The sequence below is a fragment of the Anticarsia gemmatalis genome, chromosome 30, assembly GCF_050436995.1.
Source record: "Anticarsia gemmatalis isolate Benzon Research Colony breed Stoneville strain chromosome 30, ilAntGemm2 primary, whole genome shotgun sequence".
NCBI classification, from domain to species: Eukaryota; Metazoa; Arthropoda; class Insecta; order Lepidoptera; family Erebidae; genus Anticarsia; species Anticarsia gemmatalis.
In genome coordinates, this window is record NC_134774.1 from 1,514,466 (window position 1) to 1,535,238 (window position 20,773).

General features: G+C 38.7%; 2 protein-coding genes across 2 annotated transcripts; one reads left to right on the top strand and one right to left on the bottom strand.

Moving 5' to 3' along the window:
* Window positions 1-46: 46 nt before the first annotated feature.
* Window positions 47-20,057, top strand: abs (ATP-dependent RNA helicase abstrakt). Its single transcript, XM_076133803.1, has 12 exons — window positions 47-370; window positions 941-1,123; window positions 11,842-12,009; window positions 13,003-13,192; window positions 13,681-13,817; window positions 14,371-14,468; window positions 15,288-15,451; window positions 15,872-16,077; window positions 17,390-17,506; window positions 18,121-18,311; window positions 18,793-18,892; window positions 19,504-20,057. Exons 1-12 carry the CDS (start codon window positions 151-153, stop codon window positions 19,590-19,592), a joined length of 1,863 nt encoding a protein of 620 aa, XP_075989918.1. The 5' UTR covers window positions 47-150; the 3' UTR covers window positions 19,593-20,057.
* On the bottom strand, window positions 1,812-11,171 carry LOC142985374 (uncharacterized). Its single transcript, XM_076133501.1, has 8 exons — window positions 11,012-11,171; window positions 10,215-10,412; window positions 9,540-9,617; window positions 6,995-7,187; window positions 5,146-5,249; window positions 4,065-4,220; window positions 3,267-3,431; window positions 1,812-1,954 (listed from the first exon to the last, which is right to left on the bottom strand). Exons 1-8 carry the CDS (start codon window positions 11,070-11,072, stop codon window positions 1,812-1,814), a joined length of 1,098 nt encoding a protein of 365 aa, XP_075989616.1. The 5' UTR covers window positions 11,073-11,171.
* Window positions 20,058-20,773: the final 716 nt, after the last annotated feature.

The window sequence follows — 20,773 nt, forward strand, 5'->3', positions numbered from 1 at the left end:
AATATACTTTTTCGTGAATTGAAACGTTGCATTTGTTAACAAACGTCAAAATTATTACCAAGTGCAGTCTGTGGTTTATGGTCTGTTTATTTTGGTGTTATCAAACACATGTTTTTATAAATAATCATTAAATAAATTACTAAAACAACAATGTCGGATTCTAAAGAGGAACCTCCGCCGCCGGTTAAGCGTTACAGACGCGAGGAAAAGTCCTCAGAATCGGAGGAAGACTTGGATAACTATGAACCCTACGTTCCTGTGAAAGAACGAAAAAAACAGCAATTGATGAAACTTGGACGGCTTGGGCAGCTAGCTGCTGAAGCCACGGCTGAAACTAAGAGCTCTAGTGACAATGACCCCGATGACGAAAGTACGTATAATCATTAATATTATATTTTACCTCAAAAAATTATTCATGTTTTGGTTAGGTATATTATTGTTTACTAATGACAATTTTGCATGAATTAAGCGAGTTTTATAGATTTCTATTGTTGATATTCTATATACTATAATAGTCTATATTTTATGAGGTCTTTCTTACTCTGTAAATACACTTAGCAAATCTATTAGAATTGCATATTTTATATTGCACAGGTTGTTTAATTTTATTCCTGTGCTCATATCATTCTCATTAGCTCTTTAGCATACTTAACTTGACTTAAGTAACAAATTACATCTCAATTTAATAACCTCGCTTCAATAACAATACCGCCGTGTGTGGTGGGTTCAAATCCCACCCGGAACAAATATATATGTGATGAGCATGAGTATTTGTTCTGAGCCTGGTTGTAAATAATCTATATATGTATGTATCTACAAGTATATGAGTATGTTTATCAGTTATTTGGTAGTAGAAGCTCTGCTAAGTTTGGAAACACATGACCGTGTGCAAGTTGTCTAATGATATTTATTATTAACTATCCAAATATTCTTCTTGCAGCATCTCAAGAAGAATGGGGCCGTCGATACAATGTATCTCTACTAGATCAACACTCGGAACTGAAGCGGATAGCCGAAGCTAGAGCTCTATCGGCTGCAGAAAGACAAGCGAGGGAAGAAGAGCATATTCTTGAGAGTGTGGCACAGAGTAAAGCGCTGATGGGTGTTGCGGAGTTGGCTAAAGGTATGTAACACTTTTACCCTCTTATTCATAAAAATATATGAAGTTATGAAAGGCTTATAAAGTGTTTTGTTTCTTTCACTCTTTAGTGAAATGAAGAAGCGAAAACATATTATAGTAGCTTTTTGACTAAAATATAGTTTTAACTAAAATATAGGTTTATATTTAAGTTCTCTCCCACGGTAGAAAACGGTCTCTTCCCAAACAAAGGATGGGTAAGGTACGGTCACCACACTGGCCAATTGTAGATTAAGGACTTTGTATGCCCTCAAGAAATGTTTAAAACAAATTTTAGCCATGTAGGCAGCAAAAACTATCAGACTCTAGGCTTCATCACATTGTTTTCCTTTGACTTGAAAAACGATTAATGTTTTATTACTTGGTCAGCCGATGATCTAGTCAATGCAATTCGGTTGAAACATCAGGTAAACAGTTAACCTATGCATAACTTTTGATTTTCTTAATGGGTTTTAAGGCCTATTGCACAATAATATGAATCATTTTTAGGGTTCGATAAAGAAAAGGTAATATTAAAGGGGGTCCTATACAATAAACGTGTTTTTTTTCAGACGGAACCTTTCGTACGCGAGTCCAACTCGCACTTCGCTAGATTTTATTATATTTTAGCAGAGCATATTCAATAAATTTTCCTTATTTCTTTAAAACAATATATTTACAAAACGATTACATTTCAAAACAAAGTCATAGCTCTTTTAGAATTGTAATTACGTAGTGAACGTCTCAAATATCTTTTTAGTTTGGTTTTATCATCTACAGTGACCGTTGGTGTCATTGTAGTAGTTGTTGTTGATACTGTGCTTGTTGTATTCTTACCTGAAAATTTGCAATTTGTAAAAATAAATAATTAATGGAGTAGTTGACTTGGTTAGCAAAAAATTATAATCAGACTTACATATTACTAAATATCTAAATACTTTTAATAGTTAAAGTAGTTAAAAAGATGCTACTAACGCACCCTTAATGGTACCAGGTAGACAGGTAGACTTAACGAGAAACCCTGTATAAAAAACAGCGCTTATTTCCTGGCAAATTATAATTTTTGGCTTAAGAATAAATCTTCTACTACATCAATGGTCCGCGGGTGGTTCCCAACCGGTGGTCCGCGGACCACCAGCGGTCAAAAAGTCAAAATGTGGTCTGCGAATGACTTTAAAATTTTCAGGAGGATTAGTACACTTTATCTTTAATATACTAACATAGTGGTCCCGGACTAAGAAAAGGTTGGGAACCCCTAGACTACATACATAAAATCACGCCTCCCTTGACGGTAGAAAAAGAGAATAGAACACCATTTGTTATGATTGTTAAAAAATTCCCATGTTTAGTTCACATCCATACATTTTAGACGAAAGACGGGTAATTTCCAAGGTAAGACTAGGGACCTCCACACACTGTCATTAAAAAACTTACACAGGTTAAGAAACTAGATACTTAATAATGTGGCTCTGTGGCGCAGAGGTATAGGTCGCCACGCCGCTACCATTGCCTCGGGAGGTCGTGGGTTCGATACCCACACGGAACAATTATTTGTGCGATTTACAAATAAATTGTTAGGTGTTTGGTTGTACTTTGTGTCCGTTGTTTGTATGTTTGTAATAGTCCCCGCGATACAAGAGCAATTGCAAGTGCAGGAGTTGTCTTTTAAAAAAAAATGTTTTTGCGTTGGCTCTCTCCTTAATTGTTGAACAGTAGGAGATATAAAACTGTTCTCACCTATTTCAATAACTCTTTTAAACCACTTTCTATTGGGGAATCGTTCTCTTAACAGCTTATTATATAGCTTTGTCCATCAGTTTTGACACTATTGAATCGATAAACTACCGCTAAATGTACCTCAGAAACCGGGGGTATGTCATCTTTGAGTTATCCATACTATCGATACTAATATTATAAATGCGAAAGTAACTCTGTCTGTCTGTCTGTTACTCAATCACGCCTAAACTACTGAACCAATTTGCATGAAATTCGGTATGGAGATATTTTGATACCCAAAAAGAACATAGGCTACTTTTTACCCCGGGAAAATGACGCATTTCCATGGGAAACTTCAGGTGGCAGACGAAGTCGCGGGTAAAAAAGCTAGTATTATATATATTTAGATAGATAGTAGGTATACTGCTCTCACCTATTTCAATAACTCTTTTAAACCACTTTCTATTAGGGAATCGTTCTCTACACAGTTTATTAGCTCTGTCCATCAGCTGTTTCCGTTCTACGGTCCGAGCTGGAACGTCAAACGCTGCTTCAAACGCTTCGATCACTGTTCTAGCTACCTCGTCTGAAAATTTATCTGTAAAGACAAAAACATATATATTTATTTCATTACAACACACGGAAGAGCTCGTGGCTTAGTTAACAACAGCCGCACGGATCGATCTCTGAGGTTAAGCAACGCTTGCCGAGGTTGATCTGTGGATGGGTGACCATTTTAATCATATCGAGTTTCTCAGTGTTTCGGAAGGCACGTTAAATTGTGGGTCGTGGCTGTTATTTTCGGAGATCTTTGACAGTCGTTAACAGCAGTCAGAAGCTTGAAAGTCTGACAACCAGTCTTACCGAAGGGTATCGTGTTATAACCCAGGTAACTGTGTTGTGGAGGTCAGATTGACTGCGTCCGTGGCGCAGTGGTTTAGGTCGCCACGCCGATACCACTGCAACGGGAGGTCGTGGGTTCGATTCCCACACGAAGCAATTATTTGTGCGATCCACAAATAATTGTTTCGGGTCTGGTTGTGCTTTGTGTCCGTTGTTTGTATGTTTGTAGAAGTCCCCGCGACACAAGAGCAATTCTTAGTGCGGGAGTTGTCTTTTAAAAAAAAAAAAAAAAAGATAGACTGTCGCTCCATATAAAAGCTCTTTGTCCGACCCAGTAATTGTTAATTTATTCGCGATAGAATGATATTAATAAATAAAGAATCCTCACCTTTAGGATACTCCTTAAACATTTGAACAGCTCTGAACAGTTGTCTGCCATCGTCTTCACTGACGTACTGATCAGCGGAGTCAATGACCTGGTTGACTGCCCGGCTGAAAGACTCTTGTCTGTGTTCCATCATGAATGACATCATTATGGCGTAACCTGGACGAAACATGGAGAAGAAACTAGTTAAAGTTCGAACGAGATTACTTACACTTGATCATATATTATTAGGTCGGGGAAAAAGTCTTTTCACATTATAGTATGTATGAACTTGTAATAAAATCTTTTCTCTACACAAAAACGCTCGATATTTGGGAACCTCACGAGCTCACTGAAAGAAACCTAATGAACCGTGTACTCGTTTGTGATTCTTGAAGCCAAAGAGATTTTATTACAAGTTCATACATACTATAATGCGAAAAGACTTTTTCCCGGACCTAATATTGAATAATTTGGTGTACTTTTAGCCAATATTTTGGCGATAACATCCAGATTTTTTTTATAGACATCTCTTTCACTAAGTATTGCTCTTGTGTCGCGGAGACTTTACAAACAACAGACACAAAGTCAGACCTGAAACAACTATTTGTGAATCGTACAAATATTGTTCCGTGAAGGAATCGAACCCACGACCGCCCTATGCAATGCCTCCGTGGCGACCTTTACAACTGCGATTCTATCAGCTTACTTTTCTACTTTACTTAACTTCGTAAATAAAGGAAATAAAATATTATAATGCTGAAGAGTTTGTTTGTTTGAACGCGCTAATCTCAGGAACTACTGGTCAGATTTGAAAAATTCTTTCAGTGTTAGATAGTCCATTTATCGAGGAAGGCTATAGGCTATATATCATCACGCTACGACCAAAAGGAGCAGAGTAGCAATAAAAAATGTAAAAAAAAACTGGGAAAATTTTGACCCATTCTATCTTATGTGACGCAAGTGAAGCTGCGCGGGTCAGCTAGTAAAGGAAAAAATCGAGTCTATTTGTAGTTTGTGTCCGTTGTTTGTATGTTTGTTAAAGTCCCCGCGACACAAGAGCTGTTCTTAGTGTAAGAGTTGTCTATAAATTCGGTCTACTCACTCTCTATAAGATTGGAAGGCATCGTAGATACACCTCGGACGATGTTCGTAAGGATTGAACCCATGGGCTCTCCTAGCCATTGTAGCCTGTTCTGAGCTAGCATACTGAAAATAAGACTTTTAATTAGGCTAGATTGAAGATATGTTAGGCTGGATTAATGAATAATGGATCCTGAGGTCTATTTACCCCCGGTTTCTGAGTAAATTTAACGGTAGTTTATTTATTTATTTATTTTATTTATTTATTTTAAACTTTATATACAGAGCTGTATAAAGGCGGACTTAATGCCAGGAGCATTTTCTGCCAGTCTACCTTAGGGTGATGCAGAGATTGTTGTGAAGGTGTTTAAAAGAGGAAGGAGAGTAAGATGAGAAAAGGTGTGTAAATAAATAATAATTGGTGTAGACAATATGAGTGTAAATTAATAATTATATTAAGTATAAACTTACATATAAAAAATAATATATATACATACATATTAATTACATAAATGAAAATAACATACAATCAATATATATATATACAATAATAGATAAATATATGAATACATATAAACTATGATAATTGTGACGATTCAGCAACTTTGTTCAACAATAGATCTTTTACTTTGCTCTTGAACGTAAGACGGTTAGTGGACATCCTGATTTCAAGAGGGAGCGCATTCCATAACAGGACTGATTGAACAGGGAACGAGGAATTGACAAACCCAGAAGTGTGAGAGGGACAGAGAAGAATAAGATTGCTTGAGGAGCGGAGATTACGATTGTGGTTATCACACAAGTATTGAAAATAGGGAGTTAGGTAGGCTGGGGGAGTAGGGGAAGTAAGAAAAGAGAAGAGAGTCGTGAGTGCACGTAAATTACGGCGCTCACGGATTGGTAGCCACCTAAGTTGAGAGCGATAAGTAGATACATGATCATACTTGCGTAAATTGAAGATAAATCGAATGCAGTTGTTAAGAAGACGGTCAAGTTTGTTGAGGAGATCTGCATTCAGGTCAAAGTAACACACATCACCATAGTCGATCAGAGGGAATATTAAGGTCTGCACAAGCATGGTTTTGGTCCTGGATGGCAGAAAGTTCTTGAGGCGATATAGAGCTCGCAGTGTGCTAGTCACATGTCACACAGCGTTTTTTTTGTATGAGTTTTGACACTATTGAATAGATAAAGTACCGCTAAATGTACCTCAGACACCGGGGGTTAGTTAATCTCATATTATCATGCTGAGGTCCAATAAGCTTTTAAGATTTCAAAAAACTATCTATCTTAATTTGTTTAAGTTAGTTAGTTCTAACATTTACAATCTACTCGTGAATCAAATTTCATCTGAATATCGATCCCATCATTCAACTAACCTACCAGCCATTCAACTAACTTACCAGCCACGCAACCATCAAACCAACCTTCCAACTTATCACCCAATCTGTTGTCCAACATATCATCCAACATATTATCCAACTTACTCAGTAACGATGTTCTCAGAATGCCTCAGAATGTCATCGACGTGTTGCTTGTTGTTCAAAGCGACGAGTTGACACAATCTTGTGAATGATACCGTGATATAACCACCGTTGGACCGCGTCATGTCTGTCTTATACTCCTCAATGTACGGCTCAGGGTCTACTAGTTACTTCCTCCATTTGCAATCTACTCGTGAGTCATCTATTCAGTAACCCATCCCATCTATCATCCAACTTGCTTTCTTTCTAACCTACCAACCATCCATCCTTCCAACTGTATATCCAACAATACATCCAACCAACCTTCCAACCATACGTCCAACCAACCATCCAACCAACCTTCCTACTTATCATCCAACATATCATCCAACATGTTATCCAACTTACTCTGTAACGATATTCTCAGAATGCCTCAGAATATCATCAACATGTTGCTTGTTGTTCAAAGCGACGAGTTGACATAATCTTGTGAATGATACTGTGATGTAACCGCCGTTGGACCGTGTCATGTCCGTCTTTAATTCTTCAATGAAGGGCTCAGGGTCTGGAGGTAGCATGGTGGGGGGTGGGGGCAGCATTTCTAGAAAGTAGTTGAAAATTTAGGTTTTTGCTGAAAGATGTGTTTTTGGTATATAGGTCCATGTAATAGGGGGTGAGTCTATTGCCATATACTGGACAATGAACATGTTACCAATCTCCGGGTTACTATCTATACTTCTATCTGGGGGCACGGAAGTGCCCCCGCAAGTCGAGCAAAAAAAAAGCGGCACGGCCGTAACATCCTTTTCTCGAAGCAATTCGGGCTATTTTTGACACCCCTATAATTTCGTTGTGGATAAAATAAGAAGCCTGGATTTTCAGCAACTAATTAGTCATTGTATAAACACGGTATATTTAAAATTTCAGTCAATTTGAACCAGTAGTTTAAGAATGACAACTTGTTAAAATTTTGAATTTTGTCACTCACTGATTCACTGATTCACTGACTCACTGACTCACCGATCATCAAAAGTCTAAGGTACTTCTAGCAGACTTAGAAGCTTAAAATTTAAAATACAAATAGGGTTTAGTGTCTTAATCATGGGAAAAATTTAATATTTTCTAATTTCGGTCCAGTTTTCTAAATACACCAACTGCAACAATAACTTTGTAATCCTATATAAATGTATAAGATTACAAGGTTACATTTGCAGTTAATGAATTATTATTACTGTAGAAAATAAAATAAATAGGTGTAAATAGGTACCTACTATATAAGGCATAACGGGAGGGGGTATAGGGTGGGTAAGGGTGTTTAGCCCATGAAACTGAACAACATTCCCATAGAAAAATATGTTGAATTATGAAAAAAAAACGTCTTTCCATACAAATTGGACTTATGTTCGCTCTACAAAAAGAAGTGAGATGCCATCAAAAACATTCTGTAAAAACCTCAAGTCTCGCCGTAAAAAGTTGTGAGATCTATATAATACCAAGTCGATTAATCTATTTAGTCTCTACTTAAAGAACCTTCTGTCTTAAGTTATTACGTATGTTATTATCATGGCAATTAAAAAAAATACCTTTAAAACAAATAGATCGACTTGGTCATCGCAAGAAAACACAAATTCGCCATTAACATTTCAGGAGCATTAACTTCTCGTCGTGCTGTTGTAGTGTGATACATACTAATTATCAAATCATGCGATGGCCAGGTCGGTCTATTTGTTTTAAAGGTATTTTTTTTAATTGCCATGATAATAACATACGTAATAACTTAAGACAGAAGGTTCTTTAAGTAGAGACTAAATAGATTAATCGACTTGGTATTATATAGATCTCACAACTTTTTACGGCGAGACTTGAGGTTTTTACAGAATGTTTTTGATGGCATACTATATACTATAATATTATAAAGCTGAAGAGTTTGTTTGTTTGTTTGTTTGTTTGAACGCGCTAATCTCAGAAACTACTGGTCCGATTTGAAAAATTCTTTCAGTGTTAGATAGCTCATTTATCGAGAAAGGTTATAGGCTATGTATCATCACGCTACGCCCAGTAGAAGCAGAGTACCAGTAAAAAATGTTACAAAAACGGGGAAAAATTTGACCCATTCTCTCTTATGAGACGCAAGCGAAGTTGCGCGGGTCAGCTAGTTAACAAATATATTTGCTAATAGCAATGGCATTCTGCCCGACCCGGATTGAACCCAAGCGAAATTCAATCAGTCTTAGCCGGTTCCGTACCCGAAGAGTAAAAACGGGATCCTATTAGTGAGATTTCGCTGTCTGTCTGTCTGTCAGCAGACTGTATCTAGTGAAAATTATTTACGTACTTCTATGGCCGCAACAACAAATCCTAAAAAATAGAATAAATCTAATATTTAAGAGATTGATTTTATGCCGTTTTTAGAAATATTTGTACAGAACCCTTCGTGCGTGAGTCCAACTCGCACTAGTTCATGATTTGTCCTTCATAAGTTTTGACTGGATGAACCAATTTCGGTGATGTTTTTTTTATTTGAAAGTTTACCGTTCCCATCTCTCTTACACATTCGGGTACAACAAGCGTGATGTTATGTACAATGTACATACTACATACCTATGTATTTTTGGCTATGTACATATGTATGTACTAGCTGACCCGCGCAACTTCGCTTGCGTCACATAAGAGAGAATGCGTCATAATTTTCCCCGTTTTTGTAACATTTCTCGTTGCTACTCCGCTCCTATTGGTCGTAGCGTAATGATATATAGCCTATAGCCTTCCTCAATAAATAGGCTATCTAACACTGAAAGAATTTTTCAAATCGGATCAGTAGTTCCTGAGATTAGCGCGTTCAAACAAACAAACAAACAAACAAACAAACTCTTCAGCTTTATAATATTAGTATAGATGTATGAATGTATGTATTTATGTATGTATGTTTGTATATATGTATGTATCTACTTACCTCTTGCGTATACTTCAATATCGGGCCGTCTTGCTTTCGTTGATATAAAGTAATATAACAATTCACTGGTATTCTTTTCTGCAATAAAATTTTAGGTTTTCTGAAATCACTTGTAAAAGGTCAGGTGCTACTCGTAACTGGTGGTCCTGTATGAAGCAAGGGAAGTTTGTAGCAAGCATACGGTAGTGTAAACGACTGCAGCCAAAAGTCTTAGATTCGAATCTCGGGTCGGATTAGGAAATTGACGTCGTAGATCTCCGTACCTCAGAGAGCACGTAAAACCGTCGGTCCTGCGCCTGAGCTCTCTCTGGTCGTGTGTACCGTCACACCGCACTATAACAGTGATGTAATAGAGAGTGTACCTGTGTATTGTGCCCTTACTTGGACACTTTAAACGAAGTCCTGCACAATTAACTGGTGTCGATTAAATCGGCCGCAGTAGCCGAATATCGGCAAGGACATTTATTATTAAACAAATCATTTTAGGCTAAGTCATTTATTAATTAAGGTCAAGTGTTGACATTTATGACAGTCGTTACTATGACTGAATCTATCACTAGCTCAGGAAGTGTAGAGCCTTATGAAAAGAGCTAGCAAGAAACTCAAACACACTCTTTTCAATCGGCAAAAGATTTACAATGTAGTTGATTCAATAATTAATGGGTAGATACATACCTGGTCTTAAAGGTTTCGTAGGTATATCATCATTATCATCTCTCTGTACTTCTTCATGAGAAGGACAATTGTCTTCTCTCATACATACTATTAGATCTTTACTCAATTTTATTCTATCCAGAATTTCTGCAAACATGACTGCTAGTTTATTTTGAGGCTGCCTGAAGTGGGGTTTTGTTGTATTGGTTTTTTCTAAGTCTGAAATAAATGAAAGTAGTATGAGGTAAGGATAGTTTGTAATCGTACCAAGTGACGTTCTTTGGTCTCTGCCTATGGGGAAAAGGCGTTATATCATGTACTAGCTGACCCGCGCAACTTCGCTTGCGTCACATAAGAGAGAATGGGTGAAAATTTTCCACGTTTTTGTAACTTTTTTTACTGATACTCTGTTCCTATTGGTCGTAGTGTGATGATATATAGCCTATAGCCTTCCTCGATAAATGGGCTATCTAACACTGAAAGAATTTTTCAAATCGGGCCAGTAGTTGCTGAGATTAGCGCGTTCAAACAAACAAACTCTTCAACTTTATAATATTAGTAAATTAGTAAAGTATAGATGTATCAAACAAATTACTGCCTATTTGACTGCCTCCGTGGCGCAGTGGTTAAGGTCGCCACGCCGCTACCATTGCATCGGTCATGGGTTCTCACACGGAACAATTATTTGTACGATCCACAAATAATTGTTTCGGGTCTGGTTGTGCTTTGTGTCCGTTGTTTGTATGTTTGTAAAAGTCGCCGCGAGAAAAGAGCAATTCATAGTGCGGGGAAAAAAACAGAAAAAATTGGCTACATACCCTTTCTCCGATAGCCGCAATTAACTGATGATATAATTAAAATTAAATAAAATAACAACATTGTATTCTATTATAAGATGAGTATATCATGCTTGCATATTGAAAAAACAATATAAAGGACTGAAAAAACTAAACCAGTTTTCCGAGAATTTTCACTGAGTTGCATATATAAAATAAACTAGTTTTTATTACATAAGCGTTATGTATAAAATTTAGATTAAAAAGCAAAATATACTACTGAAATGGGGGCATAAAAATATAACTTTTCTTACATAATAAATAAATTTAACCCATTAATGTCCTGCTGGGCAAGGGTCTCCTCCCGTAATGAAGGAGGGGTTAGGCCTTGAGTCCACCACGCTGGCCAAGTGCGGGTCTTCGTACATAATAATATTTAATATTTTAGAGCAGTGATAGCCGAGGCGCCCATAGCCTGTTGCGCTCACCGGTCGGTAAGCGATCTGTAGGTTAAGCAACCCTTGGCGCGGTAACTCTATAGATGGGTGACCGCATAGTGGTATTTGAACTGGGCGTCTCCTTGCTTTGGAGGGCATGTTAAAAATCGGTCCCGGTTGTTATCTACTACGATAACAGTCGTTAAGCCATGTCAAAGGCCTTCGGGCGGCTTGAAAAACTTTGACACTAGGTTGACCACTAACCATACGATAAGAAGAAGCAGTGATAGCCGAGTGGCATAAGCATTCGCCTACGCAAGTGGTCGAGGGTTCAAAACTTAAGACAGCACATCAATAACTTTTCTGCATAGTGGCTATGAAATAGACGTACAGTATTATGAAATTAACAGATTTTAACCAATCCCTTTTTTCCAGGTATACAATACGAAGACCCAATAAAGACCTCCTGGCGACCACCTCGCTGTATCTTAGAGTTGCCGGAGGAAAGACATGAGAGGGTGAGACGACAGCTCAGGATATTGGTGGAAGGTGATGATGTACCACCTCCGATAAAAACGTTCCAGCACATGAAGTTTCCTAAAGGTAAGCATCCTAATCTATTTATTAGATCGGGGAAAAAGTCTTTTCGCATTATAGTATGTATGCAATGATAGCCGAGTGGTTTAAGGTGACACCTCCCACGCAAGTGGTCGCAGGTTCGAACCCGAGGCAACACACCAATGACTTTTCGAAGTTATGTATGTATTAGAAACAATTATCACATGCTCCAACGGTAAAGGAAAACATCGTGAGGAAACCTTGCATGCCTAAAATTTGTTTAAAACATTTATTGAGGGCATGCAAAGTCCCCAACCCGCACTTGGCCAGCGTGGTGGACTCAAGGCCTAACCCCTCCCTCATTATGGGAGGAGACCCTTGCCCAGCAGTGGGACAGTAATGGGTTACATTTATAGAATGTATGAATTTGTAACAAAATATTTTCTCTACACAAAAAAGCTCAATGTTTGGGTACCTCACGAGCTCACTGAAAGAAACCTAATGAACCGTGTACTCATTAGTGATTCTTGAAGCCAAAGAGATTTTATTACAAGTTCATACATACTATAATGCGAAAAGACTTTTTCCCCGAACTATTTCTATTTTATAAAGACAACGCTCGCTCTAAGAATTGCTCTAGTGTCGCGGGGACTTTAACAAACATACAAACAACGGACACAAAGTACAACTAGACCCAAAATAATTATTTGTGGATCGCAAACTTTTGCACGGTCATTCCATAGCTGGGTGACCCATAGTGGTGTTTGAACTGGGCGTCTCCGTGCTTCGGAGGGCACGTAAAAAGTCAGCCCCGGTTGTTGTCAATGAAGATAACAGTCTTTATCCCCCGGTAGCGTTTTTTTATATGAGTTTTGACACTATTGAATAGATAAACTACCGCTTAATGCCTCAGAAACCGGGGGAAGCCACGTCAAAGGCCTTCGTGCTTAAACAACTTTGACACTAGGTTAACCACTAACCATACGATAAGAAGATATTTGCCCATCAGTGGGAATATAAAACCATGGTCTTTTCCAGGCATTCTCCGGGGTCTAGAAGCTAAAGGTATAAAGAAACCTACTCCCATCCAAGTGCAAGGTATACCGGCGGTGCTGAGCGGACGCGACATGATCGGCATAGCGTTCACCGGCTCCGGGAAGACGCTGGTGTTCACGCTGCCCATCATCATGATGTGCCTCGAGCAGGAGTGCTACATGCCGTTCATCAAGTGAGTACCAGGACTGGAAGTAGATGGGTGACCGTCGTGATGAATTACTAAGAATGAAATAAAATTACGTGACTTGGATTAGAAACGGATGGATGAGCATCTACTGCAGCTGTATGCGCTTGATACAGTTCATCAAGTAAGTGATGTAGGTTAAGCAACTCTGGGCAAGGACTAGACATGGATGGGTGATCACCACGGTAAGGTTATAAATACAAATAGGTTAAGTGACTGTAACCGGAGCAAGAGACGAATGGAAGACCTTCAGTTGTAGATGTGATGACTTGAATTAGGACCAAAAACAGATGGGTGACCATGTGGTCTAACTGGTTTATGTCTTCAAGTGTCTTAGCGTTATGTCTCGGAAGCCAGGATTGGAATGAGATGGGTGGTTATATCTTCATTTGTTCAGTGTCTTAAGATAAGGGTAAGTTACTGAAGCAAGGACTATATTAGGATGGGTGGTAAATAATCGTCTCTTTTCTTCCCAGGAACGAGGGTCCATACGGTTTAATCATCTGTCCGTCGCGTGAGTTAGCGAAACAGACCCACGACATAATCCTGCACTTTGTGAAACATTTGAAGATGGCTGGCAACCCTGAGATAAGGAGCTGTCTGGCTATTGGAGGTGAGATACAAACATACATACAAAAAATTAAAGTTCGTTATTTTCAGAGCTAGAAGCACGAAACTTCATATTTGTGACTAGCTGACCCGCGCAACTTCGCTTGCGTCTCCTAATGGGTCAAAATTTTTCCCGTTTATGTAACATTTTTCGTTGCTACTCCGTTATATAGCCTTATATAGCCTTTATCGATAAATGGGCTATCTAACACTGAAAGAATTTTTCAAATCGGACCAGTAGTTCCTGAGATTAGCGCGTTCAAACAAACTCTTCAGCTTTATAATATCAGTATAGATTATTATCGTTTCCAATAAATAAACACGTGTTTCAGTGTTTTTGAAAAATCATCGCCTAAGAGGTTAAAACTGTGATAGTTTAAAAGTTTGAAAACTTTAGTAGCGTGGAGTTTGATAAAGTGTCCGGTATATGACAATAGATATTTATAATTGTAAATGGCGAAATATGGCTGAATTTTATATACTTCTACTATTTCGGGTATAACAGGCGTGATATTATGTATTTACATAATTATTATCTATGTTTGATTTTGCTTCAGGTGTGGCAGTGTCAGAATGTATGGAAGTAGTTCAACGAGGAGTGCACATCATGGTAGCCACCCCAGGACGTCTCATGGATATGCTTGATAAGAAAATGGTACGTTACTTTACTTAAAATACTAGCTATTGCCCGCGTGGTTTGTTATTTAAAGCAAACTAAGCAGAGCTTGTTCTGTACCCAAATCTATACTATCTATACTAATATTATAAAGCTGAAGAGTTTGTTTGTTTGTTTGTTTGTTTGTTTGTTTGTTTGAACGCGCTAATCTCGGGAACTACTGGTCCGATTTGAAAAATTATTTCAGTGTTAGATAGCCCATTCATCGAGGAAGGCTATAGGCTATAAATCACCACGTTAAGACCAATAGGAGCAGAGTACCAGTGAAAAATGTTACAAAAACGGGGAAAATTATGATTCTCTTATGTGACGCAAGCGAAGTTGCGCGGGTCAGCTAGTAACTGATAAACATACTTATATACCTCTAAATACATATTTATATAGATACATTAACAACCAGGCTCAGAACAGATACTCGTGCACAACACACAAAGATTTGTCCCGGGTGTGATCGGAACACACGCGGTACTACGGTTATTGCGGCGAGGTGACCACGTTAACCACTGCGCCAAACGTGCAGATAATGGAAATGAAAAAAATTATACATATTCTTTTTAGTATTTTTTGTTCTTTAAAGACAACTCCCGCACTAAGAATTGCTATTGTGTCGCGGGGACTTTTACAAACATACAAACAACGGACACAAAATACAACCAAACACGAAACAACTATTTGTGAACCCCACAAATATTAGTTCTGTGTACGAATCGAACTTACGACCTCTCAACGTAGTGGTAGTTATGTGGGCGTCTGTAAATTGTCCAACACTGGGACAGTACCATTTTTTTATTTTCTCAGGTACGTTTAAACGTCTGTCGCTACCTATGCATGGACGAAGCTGACCGCATGATAGACATGGGCTTCGAGGAGGACGTGAGGACCATCTTCTCGTACTTCGCCGGTCAGCGACAGACTCTGCTGTTCAGCGCCACCATGCCCAGGAAGATACAGAACTTTGCCAGGTAGGACTTTGAGTAAAGTTAACTTGACCTTTAGTTAAGAGACTTTGACCTTTAGTTGAGTGACTTTGATCTCCACTTTCGAGATTTTGACCTTAACTGAAGTGACTTTAACCTTTAGTTAAGATGACTTTGACCTTAAGTTAAGTGACTTTGACCTTTACTTAAACTTCCTTGACCTATGGTAAAGTGACTTTGACCTTTACGATAGTGACTTAGACCTTCATTTGCGAGACTTTGACCTTAACTTAAGTGACTTTGACCTTCACATCAGTGATTTAAACTTTTACTTAAGTGACTATGACCTTCACTAAAGTAACCATGACCACCACTAAAGTGACTTTGACCTTTACTTAAACAAACTTGACCTGTAATAAAAACTTCCTTCCAACTTATCTTCTGACTTCTTCTAATCTTTTCCAGATCAGCCCTAGTAAAGCCAGTGACAGTGAACGTGGGGCGCGCCGGCGCCGCGTCGCTGAACGTGCGCCAGGAGCTGGAGGCGGTGAAGGCGGAGGCTCGCACGGTGCACTTGTTGCACTGTCTGCAGAAGACGCCGCCGCCCGTGCTGGTGTTCGCCGAGAGGAAGCAGGACGTTGACGCTATACACGAGTATCTGCTGCTTAAAGGTCAGTGTTACCCACACACCTGGTAGGTAGACCCACAACAGAGAGAAGTTAGAAATTTGGGGTTGACCTTGACCTTTAATAGTGACTTTGACCTTGGTAATGTTTGTCTTTGACCTCTGAAGTTGATAATGTTTGACTTTGACCTCTGAAGTTGATAATGTTTGACTTTGACCTCTGAAGTTGGTAATATTTGACTTTGACTTCTGAAGTTGATAATGTTTGACTTTGACCTCTGAAGTTGATAATGTTTGACTTCGACCTCTGAAGTTGATAATGTTTGACTTCGACCTCTGAAGTTGATAATGTTTGACTTCGACCTCTGAAGTTGATAATGTTTGACTTCGACCTCTGAAGTTGATAATGTTTGACTTCGACCTCTGAAGTTGATAATGTTTGACTTCGACCTCTGAAGTTGATAATGTTTGACTTCGACCTCTGAAGTTGGTAATGTTTGACTTCGACCTCTGAAGTTGATAATGTTTGACTTCGACCTCTGAAGTTGATAATGTTTGACTTCGACCTCTGAAGTTGATAATGTTTGACTTCGACCTCTGAAGTTGATAATGTTTGACTTCGACCTCTGAAGTTGATAATGTTTGACTTCGACCTCTGAAGTTGATAATGTTTGACTTCGACCTCTGAAGTTGATAATGTTTGACTTCGACCTCTGAAGTTGATAATGTTTGACTTCGACCTCTGAAGTTGATAATGTTTGACTTCGACCTCTGAAGTTGATAATGTTTGACTTCGACCTCTGAAGTTGATAATGTTTGACTTCGACCTCTGAAGTTGATAATGTTTGACTTCGACCTCTGAAGTTGGTAATGTTTGACTTCGACCTCTGAAGTTGGTAATGTTTGACTTCGACCTCTGAAGTTGATAATGTTTGACTTCGACCTCTGAAGTTGATAATGTTTGACTTCGACCTCTGAAGTTGATAATGTTTGACTTCGACCTCTGAAGTTGATAATGTTTGACTTCGACCTCTGAAGTTGATAATGTTTGACTTCGACCTCTGAAGTTGATAATGTTTGACTTCGACCTCTGAAGTTGGTAATGTTTGACTTCGACCTCTGAAGTTGATAATGTTTGACTTCGACCTCTGAAGTTGGTAATGTTTAACTTTAACCTTTGAACGTGATAAAATTTTTACTTTGAATTTGTTATTTATTGACTTTGACCTTTGATGTTGCAATTATTTGACATTGACCTCTGATCTTAAAGGCCTTCAACTTCCCTACGCAATGGTAGTAGCGTGACTATATAACCACTGCGTTACTCCGTCAAACTCATCATCATATATGTTCTTCAGGAGTGGAAGCCGTGGCCATCCATGGTGGTAAAGACCAGGAGGAACGGTCTAGAGCAGTGGAAGCGTTCAGGAGGGGGGAGAAAGATGTACTGGTCGCTACTGATGTCGCTAGCAAAGGTATTTATACTTCATACGTACCTACATAGATACTTTGGTACGAACGTTCATATGTACATACATACATACATTAAATCACGCCTGTTATACTCGAACAGGCGTAAGGCGCAGTGTAGGAAAATGTGTGTTACTATTGAGGGAGACGTCTTGGTAGCTACTGATGTGGCTAGCAAAGATATCTATACTATACATACATACAAACCATGTACGTTTGTGTGTATGCATGCCTAAATTCATACATACATAACTACGTACTTATACATATGCCTACAAAGATGTATGCAAAGGTATAATACACCCACATTTCGCCATTAACGGTGTAGTATCATGTCATAGGAGGCGAGCGTATTGCCATATACCGGGCACGTTACTATTCAGAAACATAATAATCCATAGGTACTATTAGATTTATTATAGACAGTTTGTGAGGGTGATTCTATGAATTTCCGTAAGAATGTATGTTTGTCACTCTTTTACGATAAAACTTCTGGACAGATTTTAATAAAATTTGGTACAATGAAACCTTATAACCCGAATTAACACATACTTTTTACCCAAGGAAGTCTTTTCACGAAAACGAAATTACACTAACTAGTATATTATTTAATTTCCAGGTCTCGACTTCGCGAACATCCAACACGTAATCAACTACGACATGCCTGAAGACATAGAGAACTATGTCCATCGTATCGGTCGTACGGGGCGCGCGGGGGGCGAGGGGGTCGCCACCACGTTGTTAGGAAGAGCCGCCGACGACAGCGTGCTTAGAGACCTCGCGCATTTACTTACTGAGGCTGGGCAAAAGGTTTGTAGTTACATTTTACATTATTTTATTATTACCAAATCCGCCGACAAAAGTCGCTAATCCGCCGACAAAAAGTCGCCGACAATGGTCGCCGACCCGCTGACAATTGTCGCCGACCAGCCGACACAAGCCGCTGATCTGCCGACCCGCCTACATAAGTCGCCGATCCGCCTACAATAGTCGCCCACCCGCTGACAAAAGGTGCCAAAACGCCGACATACGTTGCTGATCTACTGGCGTAATTCACCGAAATAAGTAGCCAACATAGAACACCGATCCGCCGTCAAAATCGCCAACTTATTGAGATAACTTGACATAAGTCACCAATTTGCGTGCAAAAATCATCGACCTGCTGACGTAATTCGCCGACATAAAACGCCAACATACTGACATAAGTCGCCTACACATGTCGCCGAACTACCCACATCAAATCACACACAAAAAAATAATTTAACTAAGTATTTTTATCAATTATTTCCAGGTACCCTCATTCCTCCTGGATATGATCGGAGAGCCAGAAATACCTGTACCTGATGGTCAAGGGTGTTCCTACTGTGGTGGTCTTGGACATAGGATTACAGGTAAACACATAGTAATACTTCTTATCGTATGGTTAGTGGTCAACCTAGTGTCAAAGTTGTTCAAGCCCGAAGGCCTTTGACGTGGCTTAACGAGAGTAATCTTAATTGACAAACAACCGGGACCGACTTTTTCCGTGCCCTCCGAAGCACGGAGATGCCCAGTTCTAATACCATTATGCGGTCACCCATCTATAGAATGACCGCGCCAACGGTTGCTTAACCCACAGATTGTTTACCGACCGGTGAGCGCAACTGGCTATGAGCGCCTCAGCCTCACTTAACTAACTCCTGTCAAAAAATTCTGGGTGTAATGTGACCCAAAATGTTATACATATTATTGTCATTGTCAATCTATACTAATATTATAAAGCTGAAGAGTTTGTTTGTTTCAACGCGCTAATCTCAGGAACTACTGGTCCGATTTGAAAAATTATTTCAGTGTTAGATAGTCCATTTATCGAAGAAGGCTATAGGCTATATTTCATCACGCTACGACCAATAAAAGCAGAGTACCAATAAAAAAATTACAAAAACGGGGAAAATTTTGACCCTCTCTTATATGACGCAAGCGGGTCAGCAAAAAACTAATATAAGTATTTTTTTCTTTGCAGAGTGTCCGAAACTGGAAGCAGTACAAAACAAACAGGCATCGAACATTGGACGGCGCGATTATCTCGCGAATACTGCAGCCGACTACTAAACTATACTACAAACATGATCTAAGTGGTAAACTGGTTCGATTCCCATACAAAACAAGTATTTTTGACCGTTTCGGTCGGATGTGTAACAAAATCAAAATTATTGATTTCAATAAAAACTAAGCAGAACTTGTACTATAACCAGATAACTGATAAACATACTTATATACTTGTAAATACATACTTATATAGATACATTAACAACCAGGCTCAGAACAGATACTCGTGCTTATCACACCAATATTTGTCCCGGGTGAGATTGGAACCACACGCGGCGCTACGGTTGTTACGGCAAGGTGACCACTTTAACCACTGCGTCAAACGTGTAGTTATTTAGGTAAAATTTTACTGTTGACACTTATGATAGTCGTTACAATTACTGAATCTACTTTCCTAGATTTTAAGTTTAAAATTGATTCTTTAGCTAATATTATTTGTATAAGTTGTAAATAAATGATTTTGTGTAAATATAAGTGTGTTTTATTTTACATTTTCTAGTACAGTTATTGAAAAACTTAGTAGAGAGTCTTGTATGCAAGGTTCGCGGCTGGAGGTATACAACATACAGAATTTATAACATCAGTGACACGTCTTATACAGCTGACGGTGACCTGTTTGATACAGATACTTTATTTTGGGAATACAAAGACCAGTAAGGCTGACCCCACTTCCATATGGGATTCATAGCAAGGAAGAGAGAGAGAGAGAGAGAGAGAGAGAGAGAATAATCCATACTAATATTATAAATGCGAAAGTAGCTCTGTCTGTCTGTCTGTCTGCTACTCAATCACGCCTAAACTACGGAACCAATTTGCATGAAATTTGGTATGGAGATATTTTGATACCCGAGAAAGGACATAGGCTATATATCATTACGCTATGACCAAAAGGAGCAGAGTACCAGTAATTAATCTTACAAAACGGGGAAAAATTTCACCCATTCTCGCTTATTGGACGCAAGCGAAGTTGCGCGGGTCAGCTAGTTTGTTATAATCTAGATAAATCGTTCATACCAAGACTTTACTAACTTGCCAGACTATAAATAAAAGTGTTTGTCGCAGAAGTAATTACAGAATTAATAAAAATTACGTCACAGAATAAATTAAATAATTAACATATTAAAATTTTGATACAACTGTATATCTATACTAATATTATACAGCTGAAGAGTTTGTTTGTTTGA